The sequence below is a fragment of the Triplophysa rosa genome, linkage group LG25, assembly GCF_024868665.1.
Source record: "Triplophysa rosa linkage group LG25, Trosa_1v2, whole genome shotgun sequence".
NCBI lineage: Eukaryota > Metazoa > Chordata > Actinopteri > Cypriniformes > Nemacheilidae > Triplophysa > Triplophysa rosa.
In genome coordinates this window covers 5,352,755-5,378,064 of record NC_079914.1, presented here as the reverse complement: position 1 = coordinate 5,378,064, position 25,310 = coordinate 5,352,755, and the positions used below count along the sequence as shown (strand labels likewise).

At 36.5% G+C, this 25,310-nt stretch overlaps 2 protein-coding genes across 3 annotated transcripts in view; both read left to right on the top strand.

Annotated features, from left to right (window-relative positions):
- The first annotated feature begins 56 nt into the window (after positions 1-56).
- Positions 57-5,548, top strand: sec13 (SEC13 homolog, nuclear pore and COPII coat complex component). Its single transcript, XM_057325809.1, has 9 exons — positions 57-203; positions 1,335-1,379; positions 1,550-1,665; positions 1,885-2,036; positions 2,176-2,309; positions 2,781-2,914; positions 3,864-3,984; positions 4,077-4,223; positions 4,977-5,548. Exons 1-9 carry the CDS (start codon positions 201-203, stop codon positions 5,085-5,087), a joined length of 963 nt encoding a protein of 320 aa, XP_057181792.1. The 5' UTR covers positions 57-200; the 3' UTR covers positions 5,088-5,548.
- An 866-nt stretch (positions 5,549-6,414) lies between these two features.
- grip2b (glutamate receptor interacting protein 2b) overlaps positions 6,415-25,310 on the top strand; it is a 169,873-nt gene continuing 150,977 nt past the window's right edge. Inside the window, exon 1 of one of the 2 annotated variants that reach the window (XM_057325494.1) lies at positions 6,415-6,599. In XM_057325494.1, coding sequence (XP_057181477.1) covers positions 6,545-6,599 — 55 coding nt within the window. In that variant the 5' untranslated portion in view covers positions 6,415-6,544. The remainder of the gene's footprint in view (positions 6,600-25,310) is intronic. The other variant, XM_057325496.1, reaches the window with a different exon arrangement.

Genomic DNA, 25,310 nt, shown 5'->3' with positions numbered 1-25,310 from the left:
AGTATGTGTTTGACGCAAAAGCGGAACCCTTTTTACGTTCCGAGTTTCCGGCCGGAGAGTTAGGGAACGGAAACGCAGTCCGGACCGGCGTTCAGTCTGCCACGTCTGAAATAACTACAGTAATAAAGATAAGCAGAGCAAAATAGACATATTTATAGGATAACCTTAAAAAAACAAGGTGTTTGGAGTAATTTACAAAAATGGTGAGTGTCTCGTTATTTGCTGTTTATTCATTAACAGCAGAGTATGGTTTTAAACATTTGTTTCCTGAGCGGTTTGACTGGAAAGCAAAACAATCTTCATTCTGTAGTTTTAAAATAAAGGCTTTTGACAGAATAAACTGCTGTTGTTACATGTCAGATATTTTTTATTAAAACGGCTAGTGAGTTCTAGATAATACAATCTAATAATCAGCTCTGTTTTATAGATTTTATGCTTGGAAGGCCTTTACAAAACATAGTGAAATGAGTGTTGAACTGTTCATTATTGTTCATGTATAAAAATGTACTGTGATAAAGCGATGGATATTTAACATGTGTGAATGTAATACAATTTTTACGTGTACCATAGTATACACGATTTTTTCTGGGACAGGTACCGTAGTGATACCGTATCACGGTATTGACATACTATGGTAACTTGTATGAAAATATGAACATTCAGCATTTAACCATTCATGGTATATGGTCCCTTAGGAAAATGAAAGTGTTTTTTTTATGGTAAAGTTTTGCGACCTTGCGTTTTTGTTTCAGATTAATGACAATTTATATTTGTATTACCATAGTTTACTACAAATAGTTTGGTTAAAATATGGTTATTCTGCTCTGTAATATATACAGTACCGTTTACATTGTTGCAAACACTTTACTAACATGCTTGTAATTATCTTATATTCGGTATGCTTAAATGTTTGAAATGATTTTTGTAGACAAAAATATCATTGTGCCGTTTCATTAGAAAACAGAAATTGTGTTTAAAAAGAATTAAAATAAACAAAGGAAAATCAGCCAATAAGAGCCCACAATAATTTGGGGACTCCTTCAATACTCTTTTCAATACACTTTTTATGAGTTTACTATTATTATAAAAGGTGGAGAAATCTAAATAAGGAACGAGAAAGTGTTTCCAAACTTTTGACTGGTACTCTATATGTGATTACTATAGTTTTACTACAAATGAAACCAAAAGGAACTACGGTTATTAAAGTTAAACCATTTTGAATTTTCGTAAGGTTTAAGATTATTTGTCAGGTTATTTAAATCAATAGTACGGTAATCTCACATAAAGTTTTGAGAAAGTGACATTCAGCATGTCTGTGGTCTTGTATCTTTCAGGTGTCTGTCATTAATACAGTGGACACCTCACATGAGGACATGATCGTGAGTATTCTCTCATTCATACATTGTAGCAATAACAGTTCAGTTCACTTATAGATCACATAATATGTATACCTTCCTCTGAACTACAGATCCACATTATCATAATAACATCATCTATGCGACATTCATCTTACCTCCATCTTAACTGTGACTCTTTATTCTGTCTTTAGCATGATGCTCAGATGGATTACTACGGCACCAGACTAGCCACCTGCTCTTCTGATCGCTCCGTCAAGATCTTTGATGTCAAGAACGGAGGACAGATCCTTGTGGCCGATCTCAGGGGGTAATGTAAAGCATTTGTAACACACTCAGTTTTCTCATACAGTGATCGTGATACTTATTCTGCACATGCTCAGTTCTGTACATTTTATTACATTTAATATGTGTATCTGCATTTTGTTCGCTGTGCGTGTAATAATCCACTTTGCAAAAAATCTGAATTCCACCTCACATACAGTTGCTCGTGTAAACATACTTGAATGATTTGTGTCATTCTTGGCAGTCATGAGGGTCCAGTGTGGCAGGTGGCCTGGGCTCACCCCATGTATGGCAACATCCTGGCATCCTGCTCCTACGACAGGAAGGTGATCATCTGGAAAGAGGAGAACGGCACCTGGGATAAGATGTATGAATACACAGGCCACGACTCCTCGGGTAACATTACTCATGCACTCACACTTGCAACAACAGGGTTGTGGGATCAAGTCCCATAGAACATACAGATGAAGCGTTTACCCCGAATGCACAAATGTAATTGTAATGTCAATTGTAAATGTGTTTTGTTTTCTTGCAGTGAATTCGGTTTGCTGGGGACCGTATGACTTTGGCTTAATTCTGGCTTGTGGCAGCTCTGATGGCGCCATTTCAGTATTAACATGTTCAGGTGATGGCCATTGGGATATTAAAAAGATCAACAATGCACACACAGTGAGTATTCGCAGAAAGCACATGTGACTGACATGGGAAACAACCAATCACACGTTTTGTTATTTTTTTCGTGTAATTTTTAGGGGTTGGCGGAAATGTATTTTAACACAATAATAGACGTCTTGAAAAAAATAACAGTGTGAACAATTGTAATTGATCAAATAAATTGATCAAACAAAACGAATGTATAATTTTCACAAATTAGTTTTTGTATAAAATCAGCCATTCCGTTTAGTGCATAAGTTGAAAAAGTCATTTCAAGTTTATGTACAACATGCTTCAGGTAGTTAGTTGAACAGATTGTGGCTGCTCCATGGACCTGAGGCTGAGACTATCACCCTAGCAACCGCATAGTGGCACCCTGCATATCCCTTGGAACTTTCTATTTTCCCACCACTCATAGTTTATTCAGAACATGTTAAATCTAGTCTGCAGTTTCGTGTGTTACATGCTGTCTTTTGTCTCCGGCAGATCGGCTGTAACGCAGTGAGCTGGGCCCCAGCTGTCGTCCCCGGGAGTCTGATAGAGCAGCCATCAGGACAGAAGCCCAACTACATCAAGAGATTCGTGTCTGGAGGCTGTGACAATCTGGTCAAGCTGTGGAAGTAAGCTCAGAACTTATTTTACAGCATGCGCTGTCTTCGGTCACCTGCTGTCAGCTTAAACCGCATCACTTCATGTTAATGCTCTCTATTTTGTAGTGTTGTAACACAAAGTTGTTATGCTCTTATCTTAATGTAGGTACTATACAACAAGTAATACAGCAATTGCTTAGCATTGTATTTCTAAATATCTCAAAATAAAATATCACACAATATTTATACAGCCGCAGAAAAAAATAAGAGAACATTCCAAATCAGCATTTCTAGATGTATTGTGGCCATTCCAGTCCAGTGTATGTTAAATTTCAACAAAATCAAACCTCAGGAGTGACAAAAAAAGTCATCCAACAGCAATGTGAAAGACTGACAGCATGACAAGACACATGAAAACTGTGATAGAAATCGAGGTTATGACATTTTTTAATTCCAAATACATGTACTAATGACATTACTGCTGTACTGCTCAAAAGTGAATATGAAATTGTTTTCTTTGATTGAGGTCTGAAAAAATACAGAGAATTTTTTTTGTTATTTTGACCTGTTTCTCCAGTTTTCAAATAGAAACAATATTTTTGATATTATATTTGAAATGTGGGAGAGATATTGTTAGTACCCAAACGCATATACTGTATATAAATAGTAAATTGAGAAAAAAAAAGAATTTTTTTTGAAATGGTCTCTTAATTTTTTTCGCGGCTGTATTTACCGATTTATAATATTTAATGTGTAAAACCTTAAATTATGTTTTGTAAATAAATGTGTTATTTGTCAGTTTATATTAAAAAAGCAGGTTTGTTTTTTGTTTTAAGCATGAATTTAACAACTTTGGATTTATACTTATAACAATTCTTAAAAAAAAAATGTATATGTATTATTAATAATATATTACCATATAATCTAAATTTCCATGTCATCAAAATAGTTAATATGAATATTCATATATTTTCATCAGAGAGGAAGATGGCCAATGGAAAGAGGACCAGAAGTTGGAGGCGCACAGTGATTGGGTGAGAGACGTCGGCTGGGCTCCTTCCATTGGTCTACCGACTAGCACAATTGCCAGCTGCTCTCAGGTAATGTCAGACAAACTGCACTATATGTTCTAACTACAAAATCCTTTTTTAATTTCCAGAAACATGTTTAACTCTTTTTAAAAACCTTACAGGATGGCCGTGTGTTTATCTGGACGTGCGACGACCCGTCGGGCAACGCCTGGACGGCCAAACTCCTCCACAAATTCAACGACGTGGTGTGGCACGTGAGCTGGTCCATCACTGGAAACATCCTAGCTGTGTCAGGCGGGGACAACAAAGTATGTGCAACTTTCCAGGAACCGTTTGTTTTAAGAAACACCTAAAAATTCTTTATTCACCCTCATGTTGTTCCACAACATTGACACTTAAGTTAGAGAAAATGATGACCACTTTTAAATTCAGAACAGGCCTTAAATATTTTTTGACAAATCCATTGTGATTCATTGACTACTTAGCATGAAACTTATGTTGACACGCAGGCTCTCATCCTGTGAGATTACTGAAAAAAGTTCACTGGCGGCTTTCAGCACCGCAGAGCAGCACTTTACCCAACGCCATTACTTATTTTACAGAGCTCGGGTATTAAAGCACTTTCAAGTTTCAGGGTTTTTCACCTCGCGGTAGAGAATCCGCCCTTAGCATCACCGCTTATATAAACGACAACTCGGTTTGTTGTGCTTTTCGTGAGATACTGCACCTTCTCATTATTCACAATGATGGTCTCGGGGTCGGTTTTGTACAGATGAACGCACTATTACCTAATGCATTTATAAACCGCCTGCATTCTGTCAGATTAATATTATTTTTATTATTAGGCATTATTTTGAATTCCTTGTGAATGTTATATTCAAGACTTATTAATATTTTACATTTACTGTGTGTAGTCTTGATTAACTAATAAGGGTGAATTCATTATTAGGTGAAATGTTCTTTAACATTTTTTAGCTGAATGAAAGATGCTGTCTGTGAAACGTTATTTAAAAGTCCTCCTGGTGACCTGATTGAGGTTTTCTATTAACTTCTGCCAGCAGGTGACCCTCTGGAAAGAGTCGGTGGACGGCCAGTGGGCTTGTATCAGTGACGTCAACAAAGGCCAGGGGGCCGTTTCCTCCATCACAGACAACCAACAGAACGAGCAATGAAGCTCATTTCCTCCAATATCCAAACGTGTAGGATAAAGGACCTCAGATCATCCCTCAAAGACTTTTCTTAAAACGTTTAAGCGCATCTCTCGCCCACAGATCTCCAGGTTGCAAAACCAAAATGAATTTCTGGTTGTCCGATTTTTGGTTTGTTTTCAAACAGGATGTTTTGTATAGTCTGTAAAAATAACACCGTCATGTTAGTGAGATGTGCGAGTATTAAGTGAATATAAACTAAATTTCCAAATAATCTGGCAACCGTGGAGACGTTTCAAGAGCTGCAAACCTATTGAAGAATAAAGTTTTCTATAATATTCGCCCGTTTCCTATATGTTTACTTTTTTATAGTTATGTCCGATTACTTCTCTTTCACTAGTTTGTCTTATTAATTGTGTTTAATTCACCAACATGTTTGTCTTTATAATCAAAATGTAATAAAAGGCTCTGCCTCTAAAAATCTATTTAATGACATCAACCTTCTTTATCTCAGTCCTGTACGACTTTTCTTTCTGAATGTTAAGTTTAGCCTGAAAAAGCTTCATATAATAAGGGCTTTTGACAGTTAAGACCACACTAAAACTACAGACTGAAGCAGACGGCATCACCTGCATGTCTCCGTCTCGAACATCTCAACTTCTAGCGTGAACGTACTGTGGCAGTTGTTTCCATTGCTGTCATGTGAAATTATCCCTCAGAAAAAGACTTGGCACAGTTGCTGAAGGGTTCGAGAGGTCAACAGGGACTGCCAATGTTCTCTACTGGCTTCTAGTCATGAATTTGCATCTGGATGATAAAATAAACTCCATGTGCCAGTTTCTAACAAGCACAAGTATTAGATTAATGTGTTGATTTATTGTTTTCAGAAATGGGCATTTTCACATTATTCGAGTGCTTACATGATGGAAACATCAATGTCAAGATCACGATTCAACACAAACAAAAGCATTTAGGCTATATATTATATTGAGATCACCATTCTATAGAAATCAAGAATTTGTGTAATAGGAGTTTTGACTCAAAACCTATATCATAATATCAACTTTGTCGCACAGCTCGTACAAATTCCCCACGTGACAACTAGCCCCTCTTCTTCTTATATAAGTGCAGTAGTAGGCTAATATCCCGTAAGCTGTACACTTTTTGTGTAAATGTCTGATCCCAGACCCAACCCAAGGGTTAAACAGTTGGGTTTAGCATATTGCATGAATCCGAGTGTCACACAGTTTGATGAAGGCGGTGACACTCCGTGCGTCATTTGCGCTCCGGTCTCCGCGGCGCGGTGCATGTGCGCGTCCTCATCTGGACCCGGAGTGACAGCTGATGCTCGCTCATGGACCACTGCATGAACACTACAGGATCTGTTCACGATACACCTGATCACCAGAAGATCTCGTCCTGCTGCGTATCCATCACCATCTGACAGTCTCCGCGTAACGCATTACTCTTAGTTATCTGACATGCCAAGCTGGAGGAGAAACCTGACTTTCTGTCTGCAGAAAATGCACGACGAAGGTAAGAAAGGCGATTTGTCATTGACAACTGTATGCATATACAGTTATGTGTTGAAATAGATGCGCAAAGATGTCCAAGTAAATGTCTGTGGTGTGCGTAATAGAGAGCTGCTAGCAGTGCGTTGGATTTATCACAAGTGACTGCGTTTGGCGATGTAAAACCACGTGTTAACGAAGTGGCTTGTTTCACTCCCTTTGTTTTGCTTCAGTATAATGTCTGTATTGAAATTTATAGTGTTTGGAATTTTGTTCAAGGCAAACTGAGTTGTCACCCAGTATCCAAATCCATTATCTACCTATAATGAGCCAAGAAGTGTTTCATTTTTATGATATCATACTAGTTGGTTTCTTTTAACACAATTGCACATTGAATTTGAAATAGTGTTACTATGATTTTGTTTTCTTTGCTCTAAATGTTTTAAACAAAACATGTTTTCTTAAGGATAATGTATATATATTTTTAATTGGTAATCTGATTTTGTCCTTACCATCACTTCCCATCATGTTTTCTAATATATCTAGACCTAACAAAAGCCTACTAAATGACATTGTCACCTATAGGAAGTGACATCATGTTTTGTTGAGAAAACAATGGCACAAACATCAGCAATGGATTTAATATATTTAGTTTTGTGGCATTAGTCAGTTTGTCCCACTCGGAATCGTTGCATCCTATCTGACAAAATGACAAAAATGAGAATGATAATTTAGGTCTCAACTGAACTGAGCTGGGCCCAAACACATAGCCATGAGGGTCTTCTTAGCAGCTGATTGATAATGATATACAAGAGCCAGTATGTGGTATTTATGAATTATGATATGCAACTGATGGTTTATGAATTGAGGCTGAATGGTCGGATATTCTTTGCCCATGGTAGAGATATGGAGTTACTCAAACTCTCTGATATTCTGGTATTTGAATAAATCAGCATAAAAAGGACAAAAATCCATTTCTGTTTTTTATTTTACATCTTTCATTCAGCAAGAGTTCTTTTCCTTATCAGCATTTGAGCTCCGATACAGGGCTCTCATTAATCATAAGACTCGAGTTAAATGAAAAGAGTGAGGATGAATTTGCAGTTTGCAGATGTGTGTTGTGTATGCGTGTGCATTTAGAGGAAGCTGCAGCTCTGATAGAGAGCAGGTTGATCATATCTTGGAGTGGCTGCAGCGGTTCTTATATATCTGGACAGAGTCCCATGGTTTGTTCCAGCAGAATTGATCTTAAATGCAGTGACTGCTTTAGCCCTCAAGCTCAATTTTCTGCGCTGTGGTTTTACCTATTTGCTTCGAAAATTGTTTGTAGTTATGATAATTTTCCTGTTGCATTTTTTTAAGAGGCAACGGTTGGCTTGTTCACCAAAAGCATCGATTTTATAATGCACCTTCCCTCACATTGATTTGTATTATAGTTGTATTATAATATACAAATTGTGGTTACATTTTATGATGCAAGAATATATACATTAATATTTAATGATAATTCCTTATTTTCTTTATCCTATTCAAGTTTTTCAAGAATATTTCCATTTTTGTAGAGCAAGTGACCATATGGATTATAAGAAAAGGCCCAGGAGAACCATAAAGACAGAACATAAAACAACATGACAAAACTTTATATATACACAATATGATTTCCTCTTCAAGTGGACGAATTGAAATTGTCAGTTTCCTCAGGCAAGTTATCATCTCTCAGTCGATGTGGAAACTTATTTTTCCTGTAGAAATGTTTTTACGAACGATTTATACGTTCCACTTGTGATTCAAGAAGTCCAGACAGCAGAATGTTAATATTCCATCCATCACAGCCATCATTTTCCGTTTATAGAATGAAATCACAGACTTACTGTACAAAATATCACAGCTTGTGCCCTGTTGCTGAAGTCCAGTCATGGCAAACTTTATTTATGTCAAACAAAAGACAACATGTTTGTTAAATTGTTTGTTAAAATGTTCCTACATAATTCGTTCATTTTTATTTGCAAAGTGCTCTGAAATATTTGAACATCATTGATGAAACATATTTATATTACACTATGTTGAGTTTGCCAAGAAACCAAAGTTTCCAAAGTTGGAAACTGTAGCGGAGACACATTCGAGATTTCCTTCATGAGAGACAGGGACTTTTGTATGTAATATAAATAAATGAAGAACTAACTCAGATATCAGTTGTCTGAGCTTATGAATATTCAGTGAAATTAAAATGTGGAAGATTGCGATCATCCGCCCACTCTCCCCCCCCCAAAATGTCACTCGAGTGTGCTTTAAGTTCATCTTTCAGCACTTTTCATCCATTTCCACAACTGATCAAGATAACGTGTCCAATTTGCATAATCTACTCCGGTGCCGCTCTTTACAAATCCCCGTTGCAGATCTCGCTAATAACCCGTTCCTCTCAACAACAAAAAACAACACACACTAGCTGTCTTCATCACATCAGCATCTGCTCTCAACCTGAAACCCTGTATGCTCATGCACAGACCCTCGGCGGAGATTAAACTTTTTTTTGCCTAATGGGCCGGCTGTTTAGATCTCCCCACGCGTCGTGGCGTGACGAACCCCGAATGTCTCTTCAGCTCTCATCTCCGGAACGCTTCGTGTTCCATTAGAATAATAATCAGAGGTACGTCGGCACTCTGTGGGAATGTTGATGACTCTGAGGCGCCTCTGGTACAAGAAAAAGCTGTAATGAAGAGATGTCGCATGTTATATTATGAATGAAAATGGGCGAGGAAACAAGGTCCTCGTGAGATGCTTAGAACCGATGGCTTTGGATAAAACACTCCCCAAAGACTTTAAGTTTAGATCATGCACAGAATAATTAAGCACACGAATGGATCTTGTTAGAAATATTTTGTGATGTAATGCCAGGGAGGCTAGCACCAGTAAAAAAGAACCTTTCTTCATCTCAAAAACAAAGGTTTTGTGCTGGTGAGCTAGTCTTTTTTGTGTATACACTCTAAAAAAAATGCTGGGTTAATCATTTTTAACCCAGCGTTGGGTCAAAAGGGGACAAACTCTACTACAGGGTTGTAAATGAACCCATTCTGTTGTTTCAACCCAAAATGCTGGGTTGTTTTAAGACATTGTTGGGTCTAATGGCAACATTTTCTGGTTTAATTTAATCTGTTGAGTTTGTCCCAGGGCTGGACTGGGAAAAAAAATCGGCCCTGGCATTTTTTGGCCCACATTGGCCCTCCACCACCTCCACCATACGCATAGATAGGAGGGGGGGCTGCATGGTCAAGTCTGTCGACGGGGGGGGGATGGGGGTGGAATTTTGCATTTTTAAAGTGTCTTTTGCATTCGCGTTGCGTGCATTAGCATTTATAATTCGTCCGTCTGAGCGGCCAAAGTGTCCGCCCCTGGTTTGTTCCTTTATTGACCCAATGCTTGGTTGAAAATAACCCATCATTTTTTAGAGTGTATGCATATTTATTTTTTAATTAGAAGTGTAAAAAATTAACATGTTGCACATTAGACAGTTTCAGTCACATTATTTGTGCATTTTGAGTTGTAATCCACAACTTTTGTCCCTGTATCAACACCTCTGTTCTAAAAAATGCTGGGTCATTTTCAATCCAGCGTTTGGTCAAAAAGGGACAATCCCAACAGTTTAATATATTGACCCAAAAATATGTTAAAACAACCCGGCATTGGTTAATTTTAGGGGTGTAACGATACTTCGTATTACGATATTTCGCGATGCAAAAATGTTACGATCGTAGAGAGATGGGGATATTTTACGGTATGTTTAATTCTATTCGTTCAGCGGTCAAGACGCCACCTACTCTGCGCCAGCGCGTCACGTGTGCTTATCTCACATATGCGCTAGAGAGAGAAGCACAAGACACAATCTGTGTCTCCAAGTGGTTTACAAAGCGTCTTATTTTCCATCACAATCGCCGGTAAAACACAGCAAACTTGAAGCGTGACTGCAGGCGAGTCACCCCGAAACTCATTACAAAGGCAGCACAAACGTTTTTAAATGCCAATGTTAGTTTATCCGCTAACGTGAGCTGCTGCATAACGTGATATGCAACATAAAGTACGCCAAAAGAAACCAGCGCTGTACCGATCAGAGAAGCGATGAAGTGAGTCGTACTGTATATTAAAAGATCGAATGACATGCTAAAAAACAAGTATGTGATTTGCATGATTGAAGAAATCTAATGCAGTTTATGTAATATGTCTTTTTGAAAGATTTTTCTCATTCATTACTGTATCAAGCTAAGACAGCGCAGCTTCAAAGAGACACGAGCCAATAGCGCTTGAGCGTGAGCTCTGTCAGAGCGTTTCATTGGTTGAATGTACTGAATAAACACGCCCTTCACTGAACGAACGAGTCAATTGAGTCAAAATGAGACTGAATGAACTGCTACATGTCGTTCATGGTCTAATATTCTCTGTGTTACAACAATGCATATCCAGTAGTTACTCAACTCTTCTGAAAAATAAAGGTAATGAGCTGGTTTAATTTAATTCCAAGGTAAAGTCAATTATGTAGAAACAGTTAAATCTTTGTGTGGAACATTTAATTACACCAATTAAATGAGTTAATCCAGATAGATTTTAGTAGACTAAATATAATGTAGATTTTGTTGACTAAAACTATGATAAATTGGCATGACTAAAACTAAATTGCATTTTAGTCAAAAGACTATGACTAAAACTAAATCAAAATTTGCTATCAAAATTGACACTGATCTTAATTTCAGTTAAGCCTTAAAATGTTAAAATTCTTTATTAATTGTATGTGCAACAAAATAAATTACTGAAATTGTTAATATTTTGAAAATAAATGTTATTTGAATTTCAGTTTCATTTTTGAATTTTGTTCAAAATATCGAGATGTGTATCGTATGTGAACCCAGCACCGAGATATGTACCGAATCGTGAGCTGAGTGTATCCTTACACCCCTAGTTAATTTATAACCCAGCAGCTGGGTTTGTCCCTTTTTGACATTGGGTTGAACATAACATTTGACATTTCCCATGAAATTGTGCCTGACAGCATATAGATGGTTGTTCAAAAATTAACCCAGCATTGGAACAAACAGGGACACACCCAACTCTCGGGTTAAATTAACCCAGAAATTGGTTTAAATTTGACCCATCAATTTGGGTTGAAAAAACAGCATAGGTTAAATTACAACATAGCATAGGTTGGGTTTGTCCCTTTTAGACCCAACACTTGATTTGAAATAACCCAGCATTTTTTAGAATGTAAGATTATCGTCATGAATCAGAGTAAGCAAGGTAAGGAAACTTTTTAGGTACTTGGACAATATCAGATTTTTTACCAAAAAGATTTTAAAAACTATATATATATATATATATATATATATATATATACTACGTGTGTGGGTGTGTGTGTGTGTTATATTATATAATTTATTTATTCAAAAGTTTATTATGTTATGTTATGTTTATTATATTTGCAGGTTTATTTAATAAATGAATACATTAATACATTTGATTTAATACAAATAATGCTGTCATTCTTGTAAGAAAGAAATAAGCAGGTAAATTCTCCAACTTATTTTAAAATTGATAAAAAAAATATATATGAAATTATATTATGTTTTTCAAATACTCGACTTTTTGTCCTTAACCACCAAATTCACATTGATGTTGGCTAAGCTCATCCCAATCATTAGTTTGTTTCAGCATGTGGCCAAGTGCTTAATTGCTTGATTGTTTTTTTCCCAGCCCCACGTCGTGCCAGATTGTCCTACAGGCTTAGCTGCCGCTCGCACGCTTTTCAAACAGACAACAGTCAGGATCATTAAGCAAACCTGATTCTGAGCAATTCATTTGGCTTCCTGTAATTCATACATTCATGCTTATTTCAGTGGATTATGGGATGTGAGGGGGCTGCACACCTCTCCTCAAAACAGAAGGCGCCGGTTGAACGCCGCTTGCGTGAAACCATATTAAGTGACATCCGTGCCAACAGCGTTGGCGAATCTTCATCTAGGTCACTCGTTGGAATTGTGGGTAATGTGATTTGATGACTCACCAAAGCAGATAAAACAGTATAGTTTTTGCTCCTCATCTGAGAATGCCACATGTGTTAAGAAGGATGCGACAACACTTCGTTGCAAACATTCCTATTTCTTTCCCCATGAGAGATTCAGTGTGGTGCTCTGTTTGTTTGTAACAGCGAATGTTTCTCACCGTGACTCATGCCGCTCGGACGTGACATTAAGACGAGCGACACCGATGGGTGAGCAACAGCGTCTTCGTACTCTCGTTTATCCAGCTTGCTTGTTTGTGTGCATCAAAGCCTGCTGGGATGCTCTGAGATGCAGTGGCCTGTAAATGCACACGGCCATGGGGATGGCAGTTCCTGTGAAAAGTCAGTCTGGCCATCCACGCTTAGTCAGAGATACGAGGGTTCAGCTTGTTCACAAACATACTGCCGTGCTCTTTAACTGTGACATCTGCTCCCTTTTATGTTGAGTTGCGTTTGGGCCACATCATCTGACCTTTACATGTTCTCACTTATGATTGGTTGCTCTACAGAAGGAAATGATTCCTCGATGTAATACTGTCAAAGTGAAAACCAAGAGCATTCATTTATTTGATAAGATTTTTTTTTCATCAGGCTGCTCAATGAGTAATCACGATTAATCGCTTCCAGAATAAAAGTATTGTGTTTACATAATATATGCATACTGTATATATTATGAAAATGCATACATGTGCATATTAGTTTTGTATTTAAAAACACATACACGTACAGTACATAGAAAAATGAATAAATGTTTATTTATAATTAAAATTATATATAAATATACATGCGAATATTTCCTAAATGAATATATGTATGTGTTTATAAATACCAAATAAATATGCACAGTGCACAGGCGTATATTATTGTAAACACAAACCTTTATTCTGGATGCGAACAGCCCAATTTTATGCATTTTTATATTATAACAAAATTCTTCTTCTTTCATTTTCATTTTGCCAACCCAAATCTTACAAAACTCAAATGTGCAAAATGATTGAAAGGCAGGAAGCCTTTCTGATTGGCAAAAAAACTGTACACTAGTAACCCCCGTAATTTTATTGAATTTTTCTGTTATTTTTTTTACAGATTTTCCACGTAAAATGGTAAAATTACAGAAAAGGACAACAAATGACAAGAAAACAGGGAAAACTATTTAACATACAGTATATCCTTATATCTTGTAATTTTACAAGGGGGAAAATATTTTACAGTATAATTCTGTTTCTCCAGTTTACAGAAAGTTTCTGGGGGTTCTTTTTCGAATTTTTTTTACAGTGTAGACCACCCCACTGATTTTTGTGTAAATTACCTACCTAGTAATTTTTGTTTTAGTTTTCATGACAAATATAGAAAAAATCTTAATTGAAATGCATTTACTTGAGAGGTGAGGTATTAAGTTTTGTTTTCTAAAAAAACAAAGTCAAAATTAAGAAAGTTTATGAATGAAAAAAATCATTGGGGTACAAAAAAAATCTTGAATTAAGTTTACAGAATTAAAGGGGTGCTGCAACGGTGTGTCATGCATTCTGACTTCTTTACAATGTTAATCGTGCTGTCTTCTCATGCTTAACATGGTCAACTTGTCAAAATACGAGTTGGGTGTATTACGTAGTATTTCTGTGCTCGATACACTCCCCCAGCGATCGTACAGATTTCACAAAGTTTTTTTCGAACATATAAAACTGTTTCGTAACAATTTTTCTTAGTCCCTTATTGGACAATTCTCCCCGAAAAGCAAGCGGCACGCCCACGCGGCAGCAAGGAGAGCAGGAGAAGGAGCATGCGCAGACGTCACTTTCACTTGTGTGCAGGAGAGAGAGAGAGAGAGAGAGAGAGAGAGAGTGAGAGAGCATACGTTCGCGAAGTTCAGGTGTTTGTTTGTTCACTGCATTTGGGTGATGAATGTTATATAAACAGTGGATATAACGCTGGATTTGGAGATCGTTTGAAACTGATATATGGAGCCGTCCATATGTGGTGAGTGAAACTGATGTCTGTGTTTTGTTGGCAATGGGTGCGCACGTGCTTTAGTTCAGCCTACAGCCCCCCCCCGCATTTTTTAATTATTTTATTTTTGAAAAGTAAATGTAAATAATTGTAACACTAAGAATGTTTAGATATTTGTCTGAAATGAAAACAAGAAAAAAATACTAATTTAATAATAAAGTATTTTATTTTAAAAGTGTATAAGCTGTCAGGGATGGATGTGAGGAAGGACTTTTTTTGCGTCTGCTATTCCAAAAAAAAAACTCGGAGACTAAAGCTTTAATACTTGTCCAGTCTGGTTTGGACACGATAAAAGATCAACACAGATACTACAGCTCGACAAGTTCTATGGCTCAATACATTTTCCTCGGTTCATTTATCTGTGTAGATAAATGAAAGAACTGGGCGAATGTCCTCAACAACCAAATCCAATGACAGAGAGTGTCAGGAACAGATAATACATGTCTTTAAAACAAAATGTATAGACAGCCTATCTCTACCTCGGGCCTGCTATCGGTTTTCTTTGTTATCTCTCCTGTCTCGCTTCTAGTCTACATTTTCAGTTATTTCCAACAAACTCTTTTGGAAAAGTCTAATCTACAATGTCAAACTAAAATCTGTGACCACATTTTATATTATGGCTTGGCAACAGTTAATAACCCACTGTTAAACTAATAATTACTGTTTATTCTGTTTATTAATATAAAAGCTGCAATCAACTTTTGGATATTTAGAGCAACATAAAAAATAAACAATTAAATAAAACACTGACAAAAGCACATATCAAAATAGCTAAACATTTACCTAAAATTAACATGAAAACTCAATATATAAAAATTCAATCAAACTTAAAATTCAAACTTAAAAACTTACTCTACATATTATGAAAACTACAGTAAAACTGAAAAAATATATACTAACTCTAGTAGATAAAAATATATAAACAGATAAGTAAAGCGACCTGCAATTTAATGTTTTAAACAGAGATGGCGACAGAGAGGCAGAAATTACATATCGCAGCTTTAAATACGTAATTTAGGTTAACTTTGGTTTATTCGGCCATATTGCAGTTGTTTTATTCCTTCAAATAAAGTATGCGCAAATATCAGTCATTTTACCAGTTTTAGGCATTCCACACTAGCCAGAACACTGCTTTAGTTTTCCTTTAAAAAACATTTTGTGAATGCCGAATGTTGAGGTAATACAGGTTTGTTTAATACAGCGGTCTTGCTTGAGGAAACTTAATTTATTTTATTTTCAATACACGTCTTAAGCTTTCAATCTCAAGTGGAAACTTCGGCAATGCTATGAATTTTGTTGTCATTGCTAAACCACTTATTCTAAAATGTTCCTCGTGCGGCAATGACTCACCGTGTCCACCGTCTCATGACAGCAATCTAGTTTAGCTGTGGTGCCATTTTTTGTAAACACATGTACATATCATGGCATTGATTTATTTTTACCAATAATCTACAAATATGAATTTACGAATCTATTGTCACATGTAAACACACTCGCAATTCAGTAAAAGCTCATTAGTCTGATCGCTGTTGAAATATCGTCACGTGCGTGATTGCTTCCACCTGTGAGATGTTTCAGACCCTTTTGAATGTTAGAAATGAGGCAGATGGCCATTAAGCAGGACAACACTGTGTGATTGTGCTTTCAGCGGTTAGAGAGAGCGGTTTCAGTTTATCTGTGCTAAACACTTGTGGCCGCCATTCAATTATTCCACATCTTTATCACAATCATTTGGTCTCTTTTGCTGTCTGCTCACAGATGCTGTTATTGTTTTACAATTATTGATTTGGATCGATTTGAATCAAACTATGGTTCATTAAACCCATCAGATTGTCAACATAGTTATGCATCTTGCTATGCATCCCTTTGGATGACAACGCTGGTTCAACGCAGAAGAACTTCCTGTTTCATTTTTTGAACACTTCACAAACGTTTGAACAAAATACGACCAAAATGTTAAACAAATATATTTAAGATTTAATTATATATGTGAGATTTAAAAATTAAAATAAATAAAAATGAAACCGATGTTTTCATCTTGTGAAGTGGTCTATATACTCATATTGCTGGTTCGCATTGTTTTTGATGTTACATCTGTCATTGTGAACCATTTAATATCTATTATGTAATAATATACCAAACCAATATATTAATTTACATAATTCCTATTTATCTTGCCTTAATTTTTTGCCTTGGTAAATTCCTTATTATGGTCTTCATGAAATGTCTATAACATATTTTGCTTAAAAACACTCAATGGCTGTGTAAACAAAACCCCTGTTTGCCTCGTCAAAAACAGCTATGCTCACATCAACCCATTTAGGTGTATGTCTCTTTAAATAATAATGAGTTACTGCGATGGGACTAAAAAATCTGTCATAGCAAACAGCGCATCCTAGTAATGCGCTATGCGTGTATGCTTGCCTAATATTGACGGAATGCGCACCTGCAGATCTCAAAGGAATTACGTGGATTTTAGTGCTTGTCATTCACAAGTTATACACACACAATGTGAGAGCATAACTAGTATGCTCTGTTTGCTGTGACAGATTTTTTTAGCCCAAGGACGAATGATTTGAGACGTTTAAAACGAAACTAACCACAGACTCTATTTAGCCCGTAACTGACTTATCTCCCTTCGCTATCATATGCTAACGTTATCCTCCTATACATACGGTACATGTACGTCAATTCAGACTGTTGATAAATATTACTTACATCGGCAGTTTTGTCTCGTTCAGTCGGTCTCGATCCCTCTTGAGGAACAACTTTGAAGCTAATCCTGCTTGTACTGTCCCAGGTTGATAAAGCACTCCGGCTTCAAGTGATTCGCGCAAACAAGCAGGTTTTTACTTATGGTTTCTGAGGGATTTCCACTAAAAATAAAATAAATCCACTCTGTCTCGTCTGTTCCGAGGATGGGACTCTAAACAAAGACTTGTGTTCGTCTGTACACCCAACTACATTACAATTTGCATGTTGTCCACGAACTTTATCCATGGCGTCACGTACACGTACGCCGCTGTTGTTTGTGAAAACAACAATGGCGGCAGCGCCGTGGGTGGAATTGTGTAAATTAAGGGGCGGTAACATTATAATAAGAGCCTCCCTCTAGGTCACAACAGGAGCGAAATCTGAACGGCTCGATTTCGCACATGCTTGCAGGGAAAGGCACACCAAAACAAACTTACTGGGTTCTTGTTTTTCATGTTTTCTGAGTTAGTAGATGCACCGGGGACCCGATTATAGCACTTAAACTCGGAAAAAGTCAGATATTCATCCGATGAGCCCTTTAAATGTGACCAAACTACAGGACCCATTCAACAAATTGTTTATTAATAAAATTAACATGGGTCTTAAATATGTTGGGTCTAATTTCCAGTAGTAAAAAGATTGTAAATTGTAAACACATATGTGCCAAAAGTGAACCATAGTTTTACTATAGTAAAAGTGTACTAACCATGGTTTTCGTCAGATTGATTTACAATTTGTATAACTAGTTTTACTTCAAAATCCATAGGTAAATTATGGTTACTGTATTTGGGTTTACCACGGTTTCCCATGTTTATTTATTTGTAGTTAAACCCTGTCTTATCTTTAAAAGTGTATATACTGATATGTTTAGATTCTATTTCATACAAATGTAGTTTCTGCCAGTTTTTTGGGGGGGATTTTTTCCCCTCACTGTTTTCATTGTAAGTTCAATTCTGTCTTTCTGGCTGAGTTGATTCTGCGCATCCATGATAAGAGATAAAGATGAAGCAGCGCTCTGTCATTGTGGCTGTAGGGCTTCTGTCACTTTGCGTTTAAGGTCAGCGTATCATTTAAAAGAACATCCAATGTATTTGCATCTCTTCAGCATAAATCTTTAGCTAACATTCAATTGTAAGTCTTATACAGTACATGTCCTTCTGTTCTGTATGAGTCAAATGCAATTGGACATTGACAAAACTTTGACTAATTTCACTATTGCACTTAGTGGTGGTAAAAAATGCATTGTGGAATCAGATGGTAATATAATGGACTTAAATGACTATTCGTGTGGTTTTATATGACACTCCAAAGTACGTAATAGAATTAACAAATTATGTCCGGGCCCTCTCCCAGGCCAAGGGGCAGGTGCTCCCGAGTTCTGGGGAGAATCACCGAGCTCGGAGCCCTCACCCCGGGACAGCACGCCAAATACTCATACTATCCGTCCCAACTTATTATCTGTGAGGTGAACTCGTGAAACATTGTACAAACACTTTGTGACAAATACAATACTTTGTGGTACTTGTTTTGTTAGTTGTAGCTAGTAGCACATTGCACACCTGTGATATGAAAATCATCACACGATTAGTCAGGAAACATTTTGAAAAAGACTTCAAGACAGCAGAGGTATGCTCTGAAATCAGCTCTGTTGATTTTAACAAGTTAACTGTGCGGCCCAACGGAGTGCGAATACATCTTTCTTCTCTCAACCTTTGACTCAAACTGGCAGATTTGCTATTCGCCCCTATGCCACATGAGTGTAACATGAGGAATGTGAATTATCGGCGTGATGATGCACGAGAGAGATGTCTGCGCCTTTTCTCTTTTTTCACGTGTCGGTGGGTGGACGCTAAAGAGAGCTCTAGGGCAGGACTAGCAGACTGTGTGCTCGTCGAGATGAAGAATATAATCCGAGATGAAAGCTTGTGTTAAAACGGAAAGCGTCTAACCCCATTCACTGAAACTGGCAGGAGGCCACAGAAACTGCAGCGAAAGCAATGTTTCTGGCTACGTGGCTTTCTTAGCTTGCTGAAACGCGCACGGGGGCATTGTCCGTTTGAGAAAGGTGAAACAACATTTGGGGATAGAGAAATAGGGATGGAGAAAGTCTTTAGAATGGATAAAACCCTAACCTCGAAAGTAAAATCACAGTCAGGGTACAAAATGAATACATAAAAAACACTTATTGCGAGTAAAGAAAAGTAAAGAAAACATTTCTACATAAAAATTTTTTTGTGCATTATTGCATTCAGAAAATTCGTTAGACTGGAGTTTATAAATCCACGCAAATACATATTCTCAGTGTTGCCACAAGGGGCATTGTAGATCCCAACATAAATTCTTCTATCGCTACTTTAAAAAACATTTATTTAAAGGTGCTGTGTAATTTTTTTGGAGGATCTATTGACAGAAAGGCAATATAATATACATATCTGTCTTCAGATGTGTATAAAGACCTTATGTTATGAAGTGTTATGTTTTTATTACCTTAGAATGAGCTATTTCTATCTACATACACCGGGGGTCCTCTCGCATGGAATTCACCATGTTGGTTCTACGGTAGCCCTAAACGGACAAACTGCTCCACGGAGCGTGTTTCGGAAATATGAAATACCTTCAGCAAAGAAGTAAAAACGTGACAACATTTTAGTCCAGTGTAAGCCACCGTAGTGCTTCAAAAGAGAGGGGGAGGGGTGGAGTAAGGCGTTGGTTGCAATTCGCAACCTCACCACGAGATGCGGCTAAATTTTATACACTAGACCTTCAAACTGACAACATATTCATACTGTAGCTGAAGTTGAATAATAACACATAAAAACACTCAATGATTAAAATGTATTTTTTATTTTAAAAAATGCAAAATGCAGTTTAAAAAGAAAGTAAGAAATATTTAAGCGAATATAATACTTTTATGTATTTATAATATGTGACCCTGTGAACATTTTTAGTAAAAGACAAAAATACATTGAGTGGGTCAAAATTATCGATTTTTCTTTTATGCCAAAAATCATTAGGATATTAAGTAAAGATCATGTTCCATGAAGATATTTTGTAAATTTCCTACCTTAAATATATAAAAGTTTATTTTTGTGAGTGGATGGTCTGCCACAGTGCCCCTGATTAACAACTTCAAAGGCAATTTTCTCAATATTTTGATTTTTTTGCGCTCTCAGATTCCAGACTTTTAAACGGTTGTATCTCAGCCAGATATTGTCCTATTCTAACAACTCATATATCTATAGAAAGTTTATTTATTCAGCTTTCAGATTACGTAAAAATCTCAATTTCGAAAAATTGACCCATAAGACTGGTTTTGTTGTCCAGGGTCACATATTCACTTACCACTATATAAAAAATATTTTGGAACCCTGACCAATGAAAAAACAGCGTTTTGTAAAAACTACTTATTTTAATGCAGTCATGAGTCAGAGCAAAAAAAGATGAAATTGTAACCTTCAGTCACACAATATCCTTCCCATAATTCCCGTGATTACAGAGTCATCTCTCGGCATGGCAGATTATCGGACGAACAGAAGATGACAGATGATTGGTCTGAAACCTTCAGCTCTTTACGTGATCAATAGAGCTTGTCTGAAGAATCTATTTACTCACACCGTCACATCGATCAGACATCACAACGCTCTCTGAATTCTCCCCAGTCAGGGAAGTTTCTCTACAAAAGCAATTTTCGCTCGCTGTTGAGACTTTTTGTAAGGCATTCATGAACAATATTTATTCACAGTTTTTATTTTTTGCCTTTTTTTAACCAACAAAAGGGGAACAGAATCTCTTCAGGGCTTAGTTGTGATATTGTGCATATTGTCGGTCCCAGCTCGTTGCTTACGACATTTTCAGCCCTGTGTGAAAGCCAATAAATCCTTTGTGGAGAAAATTTCACAGTGGGTCACCATGCTGGTGATAATGTGTTTTATAGCTTGTAGAAAGACTGTTGAGATCATTTCTCGAAATGTTTGTAGTGTTTGGTTCTTATGGGGATGGGTGCCAAAAGTTGCGTTTATTGTCATATATAAGTTATTTTTACCATTAAATTATTAACCACTAGGCCATGGCTCTGACATACAGTAGTTGGGGTTAAGAGTACACCAATTTGTTTCCAAATCATCCAGTCATTCGGGACCAGACCTGGTTATTCCCAAGCATTCCAGCCATCCAACGGCAGTGGTGCCCATGTCAACCCCACTGGCTCCCAGCTGCGCAAACACGCATGACCGACGCTGTAAAGGCTGTACCCATAACTGCTCACACCACTGATAATCACAGCTAGCGTGGTAAATCAGAGCTTCAGAGATCCGCCTCTTCTGTCTGCTCTTCCAGGCGGTGTGTAATTTGTAAATTGTGCTGTCGCGGAACACAGAGCAATGACATATTTGACAGGTTGTGTAGGGGAAGGACACGGAACATCTATTATGTGTTTAAAGGGATAGCGCACCCAGAAATCTTAATTCTGTCATCATTTAATTACCATCATGTCATTCATAACCTGTATATGACTCTTCTGTGGAACACAAAAGAAGATATTTTGAGAAAATGGTTTTGTGTCCATACAATGGAAGTCAATGGGGGTCGATGTTGTTTGATTACCAGCATTCTTCAAAATATCTTCTTTTGTGTTCTGTAGAAGAAAGAAAGTCATACAGGCTTAAAATAACAAAGCGTGGCAGATATTTTGCATAACAATGCGCCATTAAGTCGTTCGAGATGCTGTAACATTTTCATGTTTAACTAAGCCCACATTTCTTTCAAAAGTGAATGAAGTAAAGCAGGGACTGAAATAAATTTCGCATCCGTTTCCGGAGGTGCCGGATCGGGCCTGTTACAACAAATTATGCCCTGCTTCCAGGTTTGATGGGCAACTTAACACGTTACTTTCTGAGAAACTAGACATTACTGTCTGTGAGTGGAACAGATTTTAGTGCACATGTCAGACGGTTTGCCTGAGTCCTGATTGACAATGCTGGGTGGATATTTGGTGCGATCTGGATGCCAACATACCAAACTGGATGCCATTATACAAAACTCATGCTAAAATTGAGATTCCAACCCACAATCTTGGCCCTTCTGTACCCGTTGAGCTACACAAACACTAAGATTCTCTTTCATTGACAAAATGTTCAGAAAGACGTCTCAGCGAATGCTATGTCATCAAGTCCTCATAGAGAAGAAACAGATCCCGTGCCGAATTCAAAGTACTGTAGGCTATGCTAGTTTTTAGACATCAAACATTCAATGTGGGAACCCAGCAGAGATAAAGTGCTCTTACTATGAGGTGTTAATGAAACTTCAAGATGTCGGGTGAAAAATAAAGCTGTTTTTTTGTACTACACTGAACGGCTGTGAGCCACTTGATAGTGTGAAAGCCATCTGCTAACGTAACACTTCTCTGTGTGGGTGTTATATTATATTGAAAAAGATCTTGTAATGTTAACTAATACAGTTCCACAAGAACAGAAATGAGAGCAGTTTGGGTTTATTTGTGGAAACGGGATGCTAAATTTGTCAAGTTTTTGATCGAACCGGAAGATTATACTTGAGTTAAATACAGTTTGGAGTAATAGATTAAGATGTTGTTTTTGGATTTGTTAGCCTTTTATTATTTACAGTTATTCTTTTAACAATACATTGGGATAAAACCAAATACAGACCTATAGGCCTTTGTGCAGTATATGTCTCCAAGATGTATTTGGCCACTTAGCGCACACTTAAAGGTTCAATGTTTGAAATTTAGCGACATCTAGCGGTGAGGTTGTGAATTGCAACCAACGGCTCACTCCACCCCTCCCTTTCGAAGCACTATGGTGGCTGATACAGGACATAGTTACGTTTTCGCTTCTTTGCCGAAGAATATAATGTATTTACGAAACGCGCTCTGTAGAGCCGTTTGTCTGTTTAGGGCTACTATTGAAACAACATGGTGATAGATAGAAATAGCTCATTTACTTAAAAAAATAATGCTTCATTATGTAAGGTTTTTATCCATAACTTAATCCATAACTTTTCATTTGGTTAAAAATGAACAAAAATCAGTTATTGACATATTCACATATTGCACACAATAAGTGTTGGCTACCACAATTCACACCAGTAAGCTTAAGATTTATAATTTAAACGGTCTGGTCCCATTTTATGGTTATTTTAACAAAGACGAGTAAATAAACAATAAATTATTCAGTAGTTTTTTAACAAAGTAAAGTTAATTATAAATGCATTTTTAAGTTTTAAACACAGAATCTATACAAAGGCAAAATTCAACAAGCACTATTTTCAAGCAAAATAATTGAATTTAAATGTTAAAAGAATTAACTGATTTAAATGAAGACAATGAAAATAATTTATACACTTTTTGGTTGTCAGTAGTTTAATGTGATCTGTAGTTACTCTATGTGACACCTGTGTGAACTTGAGGGGAACAGACTTCAATAAATGTAACTAAAAAATAAAGTTTTTATTTTATGATTTATTCTATGATTTTCTTTTTTTTAATAAAAGTTGCCATACATTGTTTTCACATTATTTGGTTTGAAACATGTTATTTGTTTCAGTTAGTATATTCAATAATAATGCCTGTAGTGAATGAAAATATGACATTATCCCTGTACGATCAATAAGATAAACTGTACTCTGCAGGCAGAACTTTGTTTAAAAGATGTTTGACCTTTTGAAAGGGCTGTATTCTGTCTCGACTGATATACTAAAGGTTTTTGAAATTGATGCTTCTGGCAAGTCTGTCTTGCATGGCTGATTTGTTCCCCATCTTTTTTTAGAGACGCTAAACAAAGCTGATTATTTGCCTCCTCACTGTGAGAAAAATGAAATCAAGCGCCAAGTGTCAAATTTCTGTCCCCCCTTTATGCGTTAATTTATATCAGTTTGGGCTGATTTGTTACACACCTTATGGCATTAATATTCATATCAATATTTATATCAATTATCATCAGTTCATTCTGTCAGTCAAGGTTATTTTAGTTTACTAAAACAAAAACTTTGTAAATGTTTCTGTTCATTGAAATTAAATAAAATATTGACCTAAAAATGACTGGGAAAAACTTGGGAAAATTGAAATGTTGCCTCAAAAATAAACTGAAATAAGTTTAAAGCACTAAAATTATAATAATAAACAAAAACTAAAAATTAATTAATATTATATAGCAACATAAAAAATAAACAGATAAATTATAAAATGAGAAAAGCATATACCAAAATTGGTAAAACGTTAACTAAAATTAACATAAAAATGAAAAATCTAAAAATAAAAGCTAATTTTAAATATTAATAAAACTAAATAAAACGAATATCAAAACGACAATAACTCTTCTGTCAGTGCGTACATCTGTCTAAAAAGAGTTTATAATCTTAGGTTTTTTGTCTATTGGTCCTTGCTGCTTCAATGTGAACAGATCAACATATTTTGGGATGTCTTCCTCACAGTGGGTACCAGCTTTATTTTCTATTATTATTTTACCCTCCTCATGTTTTTTTGTTATCTGAGCAACATTTACCAGTTTGTTGAGCCTCGCAATTATTTTATTCCGCTAATCGTTTGCATGATTTGGAAAGGCAATAAAAGCAATTTTCTCTTTCCCACCCCAGCTGTGATTTACGCTCAGCAGTCACATTCAACATTATCCATTTTGGGAGCCGAAATGTGTGAATATTTAAGGAGCGTGGCTTAGTTCATATGAGTAAGGCTTTTAGCAGAGCTTTTAGCATTTTTTTGTTTGCATAAATTTTACAGAAAAAGTCTAGTCACGTGTACAAATTCTAACCACAACCTAATGAGTTTTCTTTTTTATATGTTAAAAATGTTGATAAATCCCAACAAACATTATTTTTGCATTACAAATAGCCTTGCACAGGTTTTGGTACAATTATACAAAGTCTTATTTTAAGACAAATGCATATGAATGTTGCTGA

Bases quoted from the DNA above. Each gene is read 5' to 3' on its own strand.
- sec13 (XM_057325809.1), top strand. The intron at 1,666-1,884 runs GTAATGTAAAGC...CATTCTTGGCAG, and splicing joins CTTGTGGCCGATCTCAGGGG to TCATGAGGGTCCAGTGTGGC. The intron at 2,915-3,863 runs GTAAGCTCAGAA...TATTTTCATCAG, and splicing joins AATCTGGTCAAGCTGTGGAA to AGAGGAAGATGGCCAATGGA.